Source organism: Leucoraja erinacea, chromosome 28 (assembly GCF_028641065.1).
Source record: "Leucoraja erinacea ecotype New England chromosome 28, Leri_hhj_1, whole genome shotgun sequence".
In the NCBI taxonomy this organism is placed as follows: Eukaryota; Metazoa; Chordata; class Chondrichthyes; order Rajiformes; family Rajidae; genus Leucoraja; species Leucoraja erinaceus.
The window spans coordinates 22,613,802-22,631,676 of NC_073404.1; the positions used below are offsets into that span (position 1 = coordinate 22,613,802).

General features: G+C 41.0%; 1 protein-coding gene across 1 annotated transcript in view; it reads left to right on the top strand.

The window, feature by feature from the left end:
• LOC129710784 (syntaxin-1A) overlaps window positions 1-14,710 on the top strand; it is a 195,271-nt gene extending 180,561 nt beyond the window's left edge. The window contains exon 10 of the mRNA XM_055658024.1: window positions 6,042-14,710. Coding sequence (XP_055513999.1) covers window positions 6,042-6,122 — 81 coding nt within the window. The 3' untranslated portion in view covers window positions 6,123-14,710. The remainder of the gene's footprint in view (window positions 1-6,041) is intronic.
• Window positions 14,711-17,875: the final 3,165 nt, after the last annotated feature.

Sequence of the window (17,875 nt, forward strand, 5' to 3'; positions counted from 1 at the left end):
TTATTATGTAATCCTTAAGATTCAGTTGAATTTCAGAATTAAGATATTATTGCGATAAATCTGCTTTACCCTGTCTAAGGCCAAAATATCGTTCCCAACTTGTAGCACACAGACTGCACCCAGTGCTCCAGGCATGGTCCAATCACGACATAGCAGAATTTCTCAATTTCTTTTAATTTTATTTCTCGATATAAAATCCAGTATTTTATATAAAATCTCAATATAAAATCCAGTATTATATTTGCCCTATTATTTTCAGTATCTGTCTGTGATACTTTATCCAGCCCCCTTTGGATCTCCATTGTTTCTGGTTTAACACCATTTGGAAGGTATTCTGTCACATCAGTCCTGTTTTGTGCATTTGCCTAATCCATTAGCTCCTTATAAATTAATGCTCTTGTCTATAATGCTTTCGGTTTTGCCATGCCAGGTAAATTAAATATGTTGTTTTCTATCATGTCATCCAAGTACAACTGATCTTTCCAACCCCAACGCTAATCTTAGTTATGCTGCCAATTTGAACATCCAACCTTAACTCAATCGTCCATTTTCTGCCACTCAGTCAAATCTTAAACCGCTAATTCTTCTTCTATTCCACGAGCTTCCAATTTAGCTGATGGTCTCTCTGTAATGCACCTCTGGATGTCCATAGAAATAAAGGTTTTGGGCATTCCCTGGTGGCTATTTTAGGTATCTCTTCAGAATATAACTTGGCCTCAGGTCTGTTGCAAACACTATGCTTAGGCCCGAACTGCTGACTTTTACTCCTAAATTTTGGAGGTTGGAAGATTCCCGGGATGGCGGGACCGTCATTAGCTGAGAGAATGGAGCAGCTGGGCTTATACACTCTGGAGTTTAGAATGATGAGAGGGGATCTCATCGAAACATATAAGATTGTTAAGGGCTTGGACTTGGAACATGTTCCCAATGTTGGGGGAGTCCAGAACCACGGGCCACAGGTTAAGAATAAGGAGTAAGCCATTTAGAACGGAGACGAGAAAACACTTTTTCTCACAGAGAGTGGTGGAATTCTGTGGAATTCTCTGCCTCAGAGGGCGGTGGAGGCAGGTTCTCTGGATGCTTTCAAGAGAGAGCTAGATAGGGCTCTTAAAAATAGCAGAATCAGGGGATATGGGGAGAAGGCAGGAACGGGGTACTGATTGGGGATGATCAGCCATGATCACATTGAATGGCGGTGCTGGCTCGAAGGGCCGATTGGCCTACTCCTGCACCTATTGTCAATTGTCTATTGTCTATTCCCGGGCAATTGTGGAGGTCTCCAACTTGCTATGCGAGTTCTACCAGCAGTTTCCCAACTGTTCCTTATGGAATCTGGTGGTGATCCTTGAACTTGCAGAAGTCCCCAGTATTTGTGGTGGAAAACCTCGTCACTGAACCTGGGGACCTGAGTCATGAGAGAGAAGAGCAAGTTCACATTAGATTGGATAAATAATTTTGCTCTACTATTTTTTTTTGGATGTTCCTATATATGTTTTATTCATTTTAATTGTTTTTGGATGTTCCTATAATGCCAGGGACATTCAGAATTCTTGACAGCTGGTAAAGCTTGAGATGTAGCTTTACTGGTTGTCAGATTTTTCTTTCAGCTGTTTTGTATATTGGGCATTTTCTAGTCTATCAAATGTCACCATTGCATAACATGACCATGTCACTGTGTAGCATCTCTCCCTTTTAGAATAGGATGGGACTATACAAAATATTGACACTGAAGGATCAGCAAAATATAAATGCATGGTTAGCACCTATGTTATTGCTGAAGAAGGGCAGCCTTCCACTACCAGGAAGTTACAGCCTACTGTTGCTAAACATGATCCATTGCAAATATCTACAGATCAGACACATACACCAATCCATGGGTCCTAATTTAAAAAAAATGCTTTTATTAGATGCAAATTATCTGACGCACATATCGAAGCAAATTGGCCCTAAAAAAATAGAACATAGAACAGTACAGCACAGGAACAGCCCTTTCGGACCACAATGTCTATACTGAACATGGTGCCAAGGCCAACTCCTATCTCCCTGCATATTCATGTGCCTTGTCAAAAGCCTCTTAAATGCCACTATCGTTTCTGACACCACCATGACCATCAGCAGAGGTTTCAGGCACTCACCTCCCTCTGTGTAAAAGCTTACCCCACACATCTTTAAATTTTGCCCCACTCACCTTAATGCTTTGCCCTCTAGCACTTGATATTTCCCTCATGGGGAAAAAAGTTCTGACTGTCTAATCTATCTATGCCTTTCATAATTTAATATACTTTGTCAGGTACTAACCTCCCTACTTGATCAACTCCCCAAGAAACTGTACAAACATCACAGTGAATGAATCCACAGGCATTCCTTTTCAAAGTTTCATGTTTGCATGAGTATCATAAGTTACAATGAGAAATTCCTGCCATCTTCTTGGGGAAATCCAAGCCACTAAGCCCATAAAAAAAAAAAAAAAATTAAAGAGCAGGAAAAGAAATCACAGATCCATGTGAATTTTGGAAATAATCAAACATGCAGATACATGTAAAGAAAAACATATAAAAACATGATCATGTTCATGTATAGATGCAGGAACGAGTGTGGATATTGCCATATATGAATTTGCAGTCGTGAACAGTTCTACAGGAAAAAATATAGATCTAAATTTACGACACTGACAAATGGCAACACAATAAGCCCTGCATAACTTAATAACAATCAACCTACATCTGCAGTGTTTTGCTTTCCTCCTAATCTCGACACTTACATTGGTGTTGTCTGAATGGTTTTGAGAATGATTCTGGCTATGATTATAATAAAAGTCTAAGAGATCTGGTATATTTCAACAAATTATTTCAACAAATTCAACAAATTGCCAAAAAGGCAAGTATACAATGAAAGCGAACTTCCTTTCAATATCTCTTGAATAGGTCTGCATATGTGTCCTTTTGTCATTGTGTTTGGCTTTACATCCTTAGTTCCTGAGTACTTGCATGAACTTCTGCAGAGGTCTGTGGGTAGTGATCAGAGGTGATACTCCTGACTGCTTTTCCTTCCATATCAATCCTGGACACTGAGGCTTATCATGCCGTCTCTCTAACTAATATTGCACAGGGTAATGCATTTATATCAAACACAAAATTATATTCAATATATAATTTTACAACACAAAATAAAATCATTCATTGCAGTTTATAGTTCCATTCTATCTGCTTGTTTTTCACCATACTAAAGGAAAATTATAAATTGTCAACATTTCTTTTATCACATATTATATATGGGCATATGTAATACTGACAACAATTCTTGTAAAGGAAATACAGGTGCACAACCTTTTATCCGAAAGCCTTGGGACCAGACACTTGTCGGATTTCGGACATTTTCGGATTTCAGAATGGAAGATTTTTAGCGTAGATTAGGTAGGTAGCGCGGGCGGCTTGAAAAGTCTGGAGCGACTGCCTCCTCCCGGGTGACCGGGAGAATCATTGCATAAATGTTAGTCAGTTAGTTTGGAGGGATTTTATGTGGTGGTGGTGGAGTCGGGGTGAAGGGGGAAACTTTAATTCTTAGTCTCCTACCTGGTCGGCGACTCCCAACCTCGCGGAGCTGGGGGCTCCGTCCGGCCGCGGGCGGCGCCGGTTGGAGCTCCGACCCCGGCAACTCTACCCCTGGCTGCGAGGCGCTCCAAATCCAGCGCGGCCCGCGGCCGGACGCCCCAGCTCCGGGAATGTCGGGAGTCGGCGACATCGCAGCGCTGGGATACCAGCAGGGTGCGGGCAATGCCTTACCGGGTCGCCGTGCGGCAAGCTCCGGAGCGCTGTGGCCGCCTTCTTCCAACATTCGCGGAGCGTCGCTGGATTTGGAGCCGCGGAGCTGGGGGCTCCGTCCGGCCGCGGGCGGCGCCGGTTGGAGCTCCGACCCCGGCAACTCTACCCCTGGCTGCGCGGCTCCAAATCCAGCGACGCTCCGCGATGTTGTGTGTCGGCGGCCACAGCGCTCCGGAGCTTGCCGCACGGCGACCCGGTAAGGCATTGCCCGCTTCCCGCTGGTGTCCCAGCGCTGCGACGCTGCCGACTCCCGACATTCGCGGAGCTGGGGCGTCCGGCCGCGGGCCGCGCTGGATTTGGAGCGCCTCGCAGCCAGGGGTAGAGTTGCCGGGGTCGGAGCTACAACCGGCGCCGCCCGCGGCCAGACCGGCCACAGCGCTGCGGAGCTTACTGCACAGCGACCCGGTAAGGCATTGACCGCTCCCCGCCTCTCCGACCAGGTAGGGGACTAAGAATTAAAGTTTACCCCTTCACCCCCCTTCACATAAAAGCCCTCCAAACTAACTGACTAACATTTAAGCAATGATTTACAGATGTTTAAGCGTCTCCCGGTCTCCAGGGAGGAGGCAGCCGCTACAGTAGTACAGACCTGGGTTGACCGCGGGTCGTTTTGGGTCAGGTTTGGCGCCAAACGCGAGCTTTGGTGCGCAGACGACATCTGGAAAAAATGGCCGGTTTTCGGAGCTTTTCGGTTTTTGGAACACCGGATAAAAGGTTGTGCACCTGTAATGACAAAGGCAAAATAATAAAAATACAATAATTTGTTGATCTGAAAGAAATTATCAACTGTGATACAAACTAAGTGCTGTTATTTAACCCCAAAAAAATTAATAATAATAGACTCCAAGGAAAAACATAAATACACTATGCAATAAAAGTAATACGATTTCTCCCCAAAAATAAATGAGCCTTATTGCCATGGGAGAAATGTATTGTGTTACAGCATGGATCCTCTCCCGTGTCTCCACTACTGCTAATGAATGTGTTACTGGAACAGTATTATCCAGCTGTAAAACTACAGCACTATGTAATACATGTGGATAGTGCCATAGTTCTACAGGAGAGTTGTACCTTTCTAGATTTTACTCGGTTCTTCTTGTATCAGCATTACATTTCTCACTTTCTCCTCATCCATTTCTGAAGACGTGGCTTGCTGTTTTGCATGATTGTATATTTTATGGCCGCTCTACTGTTAAAACTTTTACAACCCTTTCACAAGGTGTGTGTGAGGTGAAGAGTGAGGGACTATATGGGATAGTTGAGCTGCTATAACAGACTGACAGAAGTTGGAGAAGCTGATGATTCCATTGGCCACAAGGAATAGAAGATAGTTTAGGTCTATATTATAGCCTAGATTTTAACAGACAGGGAATCTAAAATGTGTCCCTATGTAGTTCAATGCCTGCTGATGGTAAGTGAATTGAAAGTAAATAACATTCTTACATGCGGACATGCATTTTACACCTCTTTGTGCACACACTTGGAATCACACCCCTCTCTTAAAATTGTATTGTATTATCAACTCAGGATTGAACCAAATTGGATTTTGAATACTCTTCTTTCTCCCAAAATCTGCTCCTTTTGCAAAGCTTTTCAATTACTGTAAATACAAATTTGACAGCAAAAAGTAGATTAGGGTAAGATGCCAGTCAAAAACTTATTAACTAACTTCAATAATGTGTAAACATTTTACATTGAGATTAAAGGTCGAAAGAAGACATCATACTCTCTACCCCCCCCCAGCTGTTTCCAGCTACTTAAATCTACAAACAAATGTCATGAGCGAGTGTTTAATGTCAGGTACTTGTTAAGAAGAGAGATTTAAAATATGAAGTGGGAGCATTGTTGTTGTAGTTTGCATCGAATGTGAGCAGTTGTCTAATGTGAGGATGGCTTCTGAATATGATGGAGTGTGGTGATGGAATATGTGGTGTCCTATTTATACCGAGAGATGTGTGGTGTGCGGGAGGTTTGAAATGTGAGGGACTTATGTTTCAAAGTAGGTTCTGAAATGTTAATGGTTTGTTAAAATGAAGAGCCTGCAACAAGAAGATATCAATAAGAACATTTACTGATGTAAAGGGAAGGTTATAATCTGTTTTGGAATTGCTTCATCTTCCATTCTGTAAAAACCCTGAATCATTTAAATGTAAATAAAGTTACAGAACTAACACTTTCTCCTCTTCTTCCTGTCATGCTGCTTGGATGTGGGGGCTACAGAAGAAGATCATGATCATTATATGCTGTGTGGTGCTGGGGGTCGTCATTGCCTCCACAGTTGGGGGAGTGTTTGGATTTTGAGAAACACAACATAGGAAAGAATCTACCAATGTGATGTGGGCTTTTCAGCCACTTTGTGGGATGAAGTGACTTTCACTCGGTATCACTGAGAAAAGTTCCTCTGCATGACTATCTAGCATTACTTCCTTTACTGGTCCTGCTCTTTCTGGCTGTTAAGGTATGGTAACATTTTTTTTTTTCCTCTTTTTTCTTTTTCAATGATGCTCTGTTTGCCATAAACACAAGAAAATTTGGCCCTGGGAAAAAACAAAACTCTTCACATTTAAAGGGATTGATCTTAACCCATTTGATTGCCAAAGCCAAAGAAAGCCCAGTAAACACCAACAGACACAACGGCTGGAGTCGGCATTTTGTAAGATACTGATCACAAAATGGCAATATCTTTTTTTTTTTTTAAACTCAATTAGTCCCTAAGAGCTTTCAAATCTTGTCAAGGTTGGAAGAATGCAGTGATCGACATCTCATCAGCACAATGATATCCACTGGACTAGGCTGCCGGTCATTATCCCAACTGCAAGTGTTCTGTGGAAATTCTATTTCTTCACAATAACACTACCATTGATGGCGAAATGATATGGTCCAAGAAAGTTCTGCTCTAAATATAAGACTCCGTGATTGCTACTGTTGGTGAGGAGCTGCCAGGCAGTCTTTGAAGTCTCTCTTTTGATCTCAGCCTTACTCCTTTGCTGATAACAGTTTTTTATTCGCTGTCATTTCTTCATGTGAAGAAGACTTGCTGATGAAGATTCTCAAGTGGTGCTATCACTCCCCGCAATGGTAGAGAAAAGGCTGACAAGATCTGAAGAGTATCTTTAAAGGATTCAGCTTTTTTTTCTTTTTTATTTAAAGTGAAATGAGGTTGGAACTTTACAAATGCTATCATTTTTAAAAAATTTATTTTGGATTACCAAAACAAAATAAAAATCAGGAACTAGGCAGGTGAACCATCAACTGTTCTACCAATCAAAAATAAATTCTTCCAGCCTTTGAATTGAACCAGAAACCTTGAGAGACTGTGGATTTCACACCAGTCTCCGATATTGTGAAAGGTATTTCAGTGAGGAACAGCTTTCTTCTCCTTTATATCATCTGTCCTAAACAGATGTGGCTCTCGTGTTAACATCTATAAAGGGCTTGTGTTTGGAGATTTTGTACCTCGGCTATAATGAGTTTTCCTGCTTTTGAATTCTAATTTATTTTAATTACCTACAACATGAAGTCTTTTTTTCTGGCTGTTTTTTTCACTCGAGCTGTTTTGCCAGGAATACTCGCAAGTCCTCGCCAGCACAGCTGACGTGTAACCCTGTGTAACTAGGTATCAAAGGGCTTTAAAGAGCAGTTGGTCAAGACTTGCTAGTTTTCATCAAGCTGCACTCTGGTTTGGCAGCTCCTTGGGTTGTTGAGGTGATGTCAGTCTGCAAATGGTGCAGAAAGTTCTGTTGCCAAGTTTCTTCCAGTCTTAGTAAGAAAAACATTTTATTTATGCAATTTATGTATTAACAAAAATGTAACTGGATTTTTAAAATTCCAGCTTTTTGTCTATTCCAGCAGTGGTGATGCAAAAAGGCTTCCTACGCAGGGCACTGTCATAATACCACTAATCAAATCGCCAGATCGCTCACATGTGCTTTCCAAATGTTATCATTTTCCATTTTAGATTAGCAGTTCTACCAGTTTCTGTTGCATTCATGTTACACTCACTATCATTCACCTGTTTCCCATGTTCTCACTCACCATTACTATGGAAATTACTCGATCCAAAACATCACCCATTCCTTCTCTCCAGAGATGCTGCCTGTCCCACTGGGTTACTCCAGCGTTTTGTGTCTACTATGGAAATAAAGATCCCCCCTTTCTTTTAATACCACATTGACCTACTTTACCCCTTCTCCATAATATTTACTTGCAAGTACTTTCCCTTATAATTCAGTTGTCATCGCAGTATGTTGAGATAGATCTGTACCAGGGTTGCTACTGTTTTCACTGTGACTAAGACAGTTGACACATACTTAGTCCAGTGACACACTGAGCAGTAATGAGCATCAGCAAACCAGTTGATTTACCCTGTAGTCTAAAACGTCTTCAACTGTTTAATCTGCCAAATCAGCTTTGACCAATATTTGTAACTTCAGTTTAGAAAGGAACTGGAGATGCTGGTTTAACTGAAGATAGACACAAAAACCTGAAGTAACTCCGCGGGAAAGGCAGCATCTCTGGAGAGAAGGAATGGGTGACGTTTTGGATTGAGATCCTTCTCAAACCCGAGCTGAAGAAGGGTCTCGACCCAAAACATCACCCATTTCTTCTCTCCAGAGATGCTGCCTGTCCCGCTGAGTTACTCCAGCTTTTGTGTCTATCTTTTGTAACTTCAGTGTTTCTTTGCCTTTATGACTTGGATATTCAGTCTTAATTAACTTATTGACTGGAAAACATCCCGTCAGTAATTGTAATGAGAACAAAGTCAATAGATGTCAGAACACCATCTGAAATTTAAGCAGATTAAGCACAGGAGAGACCTCAAATATTGAACAGAAATTCCCCTGCTGTTCATGGTAGATAAATTGACAGGCCATGCTTTAACCATCCAACTTGAGTTGCCTTCCGAAGCTAGAAATATCAGAAATAACAAATTCAACGTACACCCCTTCAAACAAAAGCAGCGTTAACTGCGTAGTTTGCATTATTCACAGAGACTAAATTCATGACATTGCACTGTCACGACTGGGGTTCCTCATCTGCACAACTATTATTGAAACTGCTCTTGTTCCCTTCAGATATGTTAACGTCGCTAATCCGGTGACAGTTGGCTGTTGATATGCAGGTTTTGCTGAAAGTAACTGCTCACTTAAGCTCACCATTGTGAGTAGACTTGGCAGCAACAGAGACCTCTAATTTTTTTTTTTTGTCAGTTCTGATGTTTCAGAATTTTTTCCTGTCTTTTGCACAATGAGTTGATCTTTCACCGATGTGAAACTGTGGGTGAGTGAGGCATGGCTGAGATCAGCAGGGAAAGAATATTTTCACTTGGGTTATGCCACCAAATAGAATGAGCAAGGTCATATCAGGACAGTAAATATGAAAAGGAAATCAAAACCTGGCAGACCTATTAACATCTTTCATGACTTAGCAAGTGACGTCAAAGCCTGTGGGGGAAAATAAAGACAAGATTGAGAGTGAGTGAATAAAAGAAAAAGGAAAATTGCAGTTCACTTCTAAGAACAGTGCAGAATAGGAAATATGTCACCAGTATAGAAAGATCTGGTTAAGCCATGACACTGATCACAACCCACCATTACAGACTAATTGCAAGACACCTCTGATGCTCAAGACGCAGCAAAGACTTTGAATGGATTCTTCAGAATAGTGTACACAGGCCAGGAGTATAGGCACATTCCAGAGAGACATGTAATAAATATTGGTGTTTAAGAAAGAACTGCAGATGCTGGATAAATCGAAGATAGACAAAAATGCTGGAGAAACTCAGCGGGTGAGGCAGCATCTATGGAGTGAAGGAATAGGTGACCTTTCGGATCGAGACCCTTCTTTAGACTCCTTCGCTCCATAGATGCTACCTCACCCGCTGAGTTTCTCCAGCATTTTTGTCTACCTGTAATAAATATAGCAATCAGTAAATAACATGTTCCAGAGCAATTATATCGTTCCAAATTTTCTGGACAGATGATAATGTATTTGAGAAATTGAAGGAGATATTCCCCATTGCTAGCTTTATTTTTTTAAAGTTCCTTTACAAACAGAATGTGACAAGTTCCCCAGTCCAGCAAATGTGGTTCCAATAAACAGAAAAAGGAGTGAGTTGCAACAATGATAATTCAGACCAATTCCTAAATATCACAAAAAATGATTTAAGGGCATTCAGCATGATGCAATCAATAAACATCTGGAGAACAGAAGCATTAAAATCTGCCATAACCTGCAATCGCTCAGATCATGCAAATGGATCCAGATGCTCGAAGCCCATTTTACAAGTCTGAAGCATCCCAGATTCCAGCAATGAGATTTAGGGAGAGGTATATCCTTCACTGTACATAGAAAAAGCCCCAGAGACCTTGACAGCTGGCAAAGCCTTGTTCCCAGCTATGTCAGCTGCCAAAGCTATGCAAATATGTAAATATTTCAGAATGCCTCTGATATCCAGAAACATTTATTTCATTTTAATTAGTTAAAAAATAAAATTGCTAAAAATCAGCTGAAAGTAAATTGTTAATATCATTGAACAAAACAAAATATTTTTAAAAAGACACTAGCCTTCCTTCCCCTTTTCATCTATCTGCCTTCCGCTTTTCATTTATATCTATGAGACCATTTAAATGGATAAATGCTGCCAATTCTGTTTGTTAATCAGCAGATTCCAGTATGGTTGCAGAAATGCTACCTGTTGTGAGATTGCTTGGAGGTAATAGTGGAGTCAAAAAAAGGTTTTTTAAATAAAATGAAAAATCAGTGTCGAAGGAAGCTGCAGATTCATAAAAGAGGCTGTCTAAGTGGATTGAGAATTGATTTTGCACTGGATGGTCGATCGATAAATGACAAAGTATTGCTGGAGAACAAATAGCAAGTGAACTGCCATAAATATCTGATGTGTTTAACAATATTTGTAAGTGGTGCAAAGCACTGGAGTCATGGCAGACAATAGATTATCTCCAGTAGATTCAGATCAATAGGCTGTTTATTGAAATAGAAAGCAGAATTTCTCCAGAATAAATTTTGAGTCACCATCTAGTATGAGGTGATTTTGCACATATTTATTACTAGACCAGCTCCCTGAGGTGGCATATAATAAAGCTCCACATTTTTGGAAGGTTTTAGTTCATGGCAGGAATATTCAAGAAAGTTTGACACGAACAGGTGTTAAATGGGTAGAGACTGCTAAATACTGTCCTTGCCAGGTATAATGGTCTCTAAAACAAAGGTTTCCTCTGTTTGTCTCCAGCACTGCATCTTTCCATAAATATTTATAATTTAAATCCAGATAGCCAACAGAGATCTTCCTTTGTTGAAAAGGAATCAGGCCAGATCTGTCTTGGGCTGTTGTGTTCAACTCTGTTCAATGTAGAATTAAAGTAATAGAAATATATTGGGTGGGGCAGCATAAAGTGAATGAGATACCAGGGAAGAATTGAGAAATCTGAGATATTCTTGGAAGAAGGTGATTTTTTTTGCAGCCAGGAAAGCTGAACATCATTCAGAGATTATAAAAGTATGAAAACTACAAACAGAAAAATTGATACTCAAAAATAATTTGGGAATTACGTTGCAAGGGAGAATGGACCTCCCAGATGGACATAGGCATTTGTGTAATCAAGAAATGTTTTAGATGGGAATGCAATGTATAAAAGAGTGGATTCAGTTTACACACTGAATATCTGCTCCTTTGTAAGATTTATCATGCAGGAGCAATGGACTACATTGGAGGAGTTAATGTAAAGGATAGTTCAAATGCCCCGAAGTTCTTCTGAAGCACAGTCTTAAATTTATATTCTTAATGTTAGTCAGCATTATGGGAGGCATCTTCTGCTCCTTCCCCCGACACGTGGGATGAAGAAGATTTGATATAACCTCTCCCATGTTCTGCTTTTATTCAACTATATTTTGTACTCATAGTTGTCATCAGAGGATTTGATTTCAAAGAGATCTAAATTATTTAAATAATCTTTGAGCTTCATTATTATTTATTCCATACCGCCTTTTTGTGTTGGCCATAAGTTTGAAGATTTTTCTGATTATAAAGTTATTCAAGATCATTCTTATTGCTAATAGAAAATGTCACAGTACGACTCCAATTCTAGTGTTCACCATTACTTTGAACATGGCCATTATATTTTCACCCACTGTTTTCACATATAAATAATGACAGAAAATGAGATAATCTCAGAAAATTAACATTGAGCATTCCATTTGCTATACTAACTGAAGCCACCTACCATTTATCCCTTTACATGTATTTTCAACTATTCTCATGATATTGTGCTCCTTTAATATATTCTGATATTGACTGTAGGTTTAATTTTTTCTTGTGGTTGTAGTCATAAATCATACATTGCAGACACAGGTCCTTCAGCCCACCCAGTTCATTTTCACTATAAAGCATCCATTTACACTAATCCTACTATAGACTCATTTTATTCTCCCCACATTCACATCAACTACCCCAGATTCTACCACTCACTGATCCAATACACAGTGGCCGATTAACATTTGGAATATTGGAGGGAATCTGAGCATACAGGAGAAACCCACATGGTCAGAGGGAGAACATGCACACTCCACACAGACATCAGCAGAGGTTGCGATTGAGCCCAGGTCATTGGAGCAGTGAGGCAGCGGATCTACTACATTGTTGTATTGTCCAATATGCAATTCCTTAAATACTTCGCTATTTTTAGGCTGAGCTCTAAATCTTCATTATTAATGATATACCTCAGTATATTTCCCTCAATCATTGAGTACTAACTTATTTTCCCTTTAGCTTCTTCTCCATAATATGTATGATGTTGTGATACAAGTTTAGCTGAAAACAAGACATGTTTTTGATGAGATCATTAACAGTTACAAGGTGTAAATTACGAGTTGGTTGTGATGTACGATGAACCTGGTCCAACCCCATTTTTCTCAGTTAGTTAAAAAAATTAACAAGAAGTCAGCAAAATTAAGTTTTAGTTGTCCCAAGAAATAGCTTAATACTGCTTGGAGGTATATGATGAGACTGATGGAGAATTGGGAGGAAAATTTAATTTGTTACGAGTTGAACAGTACAAAGACATGTCATTGATTGAATGGGCTGGACTTAATACATCTGAATCTTTTCTTCCCTTTCCATGCATTAGTATCTTCATAAATATTTCAATACAATTCAATCCTGGATGCTTCCCCATACATGATTAATGTAGGTAACTTATCATTGTTAACGAACAGGCCCAGAATAATCATCATTAATATTAGCACCACACCAGACTAGGAGACAATCCTTCACCATTTTGGAGGCATATTTTAGAGTTATTCTTATCTAGACAATATCCAGAAAGTAAATGCCAATTAATGCTCTAACCTCCTTACACGCCTCATTTATCCATCTTGTCATTGGACTACCTTCCTTATTGCAGTATCTCTCCTTCCCGCCCAAATATCTGTCCACACTATTGTCTACACGATTTAAATTAAGAGATGGACTAGAGACATTTTTGCAAAGCACTTGTATGTCAGAGTAAGATTCATCCACATCACTACGGCCATTGACAAGTACAGTAATATCATCCAAATAGCAATGAAATATGAAGTGAGTGCGTTGAAATGCATTGGGAAGCTTTTTATGCCAAAGCAAGATATAAATCAGATGGGTTTCAGCTATGAAGTTCAGAGTTCCTGAAAATTATCTGTGAGTGCTGTGCCCCGTATAATTTAGCAATTCATTTATTAGTGGAAAGGTCTGGATTCTTGCCAGGGAGAAGATGTTGCAGCCAACGTTCAGCGTGGAATGCTGCCATATCAAGCAATGACTGACAGATCATTAAAGTAAATGGTATAACTATGGCTCGGTACTGACAGCCTATGTACTACAGATGTCCTTTTAACAACATAGTAGACCTATTCAATTTTACCACCACCCCGGGATGTCATCTTACAGCTTTACAAGACATTTGGAGCACTGTGTACAGTTCAGGTCACCCTGCGATAGGAAGAGGGATGATTTTATAAACTAAGCAAAATAAGGCACAGAGCCATACTTTTTACCCTGAGTAGGGGAGTTTAAAGCTAGAGGGCATAGGTTTAAGGTGAGAGGGGAGAGCTTTAAAATGGATCTATGGGGGAATTTGTACAGAGGGTAGTGCATATATGGAACAAGCTGCCATGGAAAGTAATAGAGGTGGATACAATTACAACGTTTAAAAGACAGGTACTTCGATAGGAAAGGTCAGCATCAGACAAGTGGGACTAGCTCAGTTTGGCAACTTGGTCAGCATGGAAGAGTTGGACAGAAGGCCTGTAGAGCTTTATGATCCCAACCTTCAGGCATTTCTACTCTGCATTAGAAAGAGAGTGAAAATAATATTTCCCTACTCAAATTTGCTTCAATTGTTATTTCTTTGGTCCTTGGCTTTGGGGTGAATATAGCAAAGACTTGTTATTCAGTCGTGTGCTCGAACACCACATTTTTCAGAGAAGTGCACGGAGTTGAAAACTGCTGCCAAAGGCTGCTTCATAACATGGTAATAGCATTGTTACTTTCTGTAGGACAACTAAACAACCTGCAGCTTCTATCAGTAATTCTATGTTTGTGCTACCTAGAGACCAGCTATGATCCGTGTCTTCGAGACATACAAGTATTACTATTTTTAAAAAGTAAATGGACTAGGCAATGGCTGCAAAGGAACTAGACGTGCATTTTAGAGTCATGGTCATTTACATCAATGAGTCCAATCATAATTAAAATTGTTTAGGCATATGAAGTTGTTCACAGGGCACTTGTAATACAGGAAGGAACTGCAGATGCAGGTTTACACCAAAGATTGACACAAAATGCTGGAGTAACTCAGCGGGTCAGGCAGCATCTCAAAATGACTCCTACCAACGATCTCGCTGCCTGATGCACTGAGTTACTCCAGCATTTTGTGTCTATCTACTTGTCGTACAGGATTGAGGTATGAATCTCCACTGTGGCTTTCATTGGAACGTTCTGTCAGTCATCAGCATTCCAGGCTCCAGGTGCATTAGATAGTTGGAGCATCAGTCAGAGAGGTATATGGTTTGAGTTTTTCTCATTGCAAAGGGTTGGATGCGATTGCCCCTTGTAAATGATCAAGGATTAATGTGGTGACAACTAACCCAAGGTCAACCCAGTCTTCATCCCTGTTTTTTCCACAATAGTTTGTGAGCTGTGAGGAAGATCAGATACCCTTTCAACTCCACAATTTGAGACTGTAATGCCTCCATCTCCACCATCTCCTCACCAATAACGCACACCTCATTCTTTGGTGAACTTAACTCTTCTTTGCTGAAGACCTGCCAGCAGCCCAGTTAAATACCACAGTGAAGTTACGAGACTATTTCCCTTGTGTCAACATTGAATGGCATGAATCACATAAAACCACCCGAAATAAAGTAAAAGAAAATTAAATGGAATTTCAGACCAGATCACACGTTCAGTTAAAAATAAATGAAGTCTCCAGTCTGGTCCACGTGGGATCTAACAACCTGCTTCACAGCTCATTAAGATTCAATCTTGCTGAGTTCTGAAATAAAGGATGATTGAATATCTTTCGAGAAACCATTCAGATTGGCTCTTGGAGGAATCTACAGAGTAGCAGCTGATGAAGACTGCAGGGCAATAACACACTAAGAAAACAACTGAGCGAAAGTGAATCCACGATGACTGATTAAGGCCTTATTGCTGGATTCTTTCATTTCACCACATCTTCCATTGCACTCCAAGCAGATCTGGTACATCCTTTCATTAACGTTATGATTTAAAAACAAAACAAAATTGCCTTTTGTATGGCCTAGATCCCTGCGTTGCTTGAAGACTTTATTGATCATCTAAAGCCAATGTTCTGTGCCAATTATCTGGTGTTTGGTATTTTAGCTGCTTTCGAATGTACACAAACAAGTCACCAGCCTGTGACTGAGCAGACCGGAAGCCTGGCTGAGCTCAGCTAAAGTTTGCACCCCTTCCCTACATGTACAGCACAAACTGCAGCCAGGCTTGGCTCAGCTCCAGTCTGCCCATCACTATCCCCACCCACCCCACCAATGTGTAGCACAAACTGAAGCCTGGACTTGTGAACCTGCTGCATCCGCTGATTAACAAATTGTTTGCACGTTAGCCTATGAAAAGCAGTGTTTCGTCTCGTGTCTGTGATTAGTTTGGTTTTGGCTTATCTGTCTCAAAATAAATGTGGTGTCCAAACTCTGTATTTTGAAAAGTAAAAGCCTGGATGAGGATGTTTTGTAGAAATTGGGAGTTTCAATCTGCACCCCATTGCGATTTCTAAATACGTCACTGATTCTGATATTTGGTACAAAAAAAAACCTTTCCTGGAGAAACCCTTATGCATTCTTTCATTAGCATCTGTGTCAGATCTGAAGATAAAAAAACAACTCAGTGTTTTCTACATTTGCAGCCTACACGCTTTAGTTTAAATCAAAGTTACCATAAGCACTGAATGGGCTGGCATGGGACCTGCCCAAATCCCTTACTTCCCATGAAAAGCACAAGGATGGAAAATGTCACAGGACAGGGTGTGGAAGCAAAATGTTAAGCTTCGTGGCTGAAATAAAAATCAGTTAGTAGGAGAGGCACCCTCAGTGGTTGATGCTTGCACCATCCCTTCTACTCTCCTCTTTTGCCTTCCCTTATAACTCCTTTTGGTTATTGAATTGCAATTTTCTTTCTCTGACCCCCTCTGCAACTTTTCATAGTTTGCCCGTCGCGATACCTGATGTTATTTTTAAACTCACAAACATAAATGTGCAACAGTAAATCACAATTCTTCACCTACTATAATACCCCAGTGAAACCACCTAGCTTGCAAAGGTGTGACAAACAGTACATTCCTTACTAGCCAACAATTGAAAGCACTACATGTCTGGTGAATAAATAAAAGGAAAGCATCATGCTCCAATTCACTCTTTGATCTGGATGGGCTTAGACAAGAACAGCTGTAGTATCACCCCATCCCATCCCCTGCTGCTGTTGCTGCCATGGGCTGTGCAGTGTACTAATTGGGGGGAACAACCGAGAGGCCAGTGTAGGTGTAATCGAAGCAAAGAGCAGAAGCAGCTGCATTAGAACCCTGCTGGGTCAGAGTAACAATAGGATTAGGAGCCCAATGCAGGAGAGTTTCAAAGTCATTCTGCGAGGGTTCTGCAATGTTCTTGAGATAGAGAGGTGAAATAGAGTGGTGGAAGAAGGGTGACGAAAGTGAAAGGATTAGTTCAGATCCTACTGTCGGAGGGCGAGGCAAGGTTCAGAACCATCCTTGAGAGGGCACAGTAAGATTCAGCTCTCACTGATGGAGGGAGAGATAGGTTTAGGATCTGACTGTGGGTGGGAGTGGTGGAGTTAGGATCTCACTGTTGGAGGGAGAGATGAGATTAGGATCCAACTGTGGCTAGGAGCGGGTGGGATAAGCTCCCACTGTGGGACGGAGTGATGGGGATAGATCCGATTGTAGCAGGGAGCGGTGGGGTTACATCCCACTGTGGGGGGGGGGGGCATAGGTGGGGTTAGATCCCATTGCGGAGGCCCATTGCGGAGGGGGTAGGATCTCACTTTGGGAAGGTGAGATAAGATTAGGACCCCACTGTGGGAGGGAGAGGTGGGATTAGGATCTCACTATGAAAGGCATGAAAGAGCAAGGATCCCACCAAGATTCTGGTGCTGTGAGATCCTACAAAGATCATTGTGGGAGCACGTGTTAGGACTGCACAGGGTTCGGCTGCAGCTCCATCCCTGGGTGACGAAAGTATGGTTAGGATGCCACTGCTGAAGGAAGAGGTGGGTTTAGGAGCTGAAAGGAGGGGGAGGATTAGGATGCAATTATGGGAGGGAGAATAATGATGTGGGACTGACTGCGGAATGGTTTGGGAGTAAGCAGTTACTTTTTTTTTTAAATTGTTATTTATTTTTCAACAACTGAAACAATAATCTTTACAGGTTTCTGGGGTCTCAGCATAAGGAGGTGAGTGTTACAAAAGGCATGTTGTATTTCGCCACCTAAGATCCCAGAATGGTACAC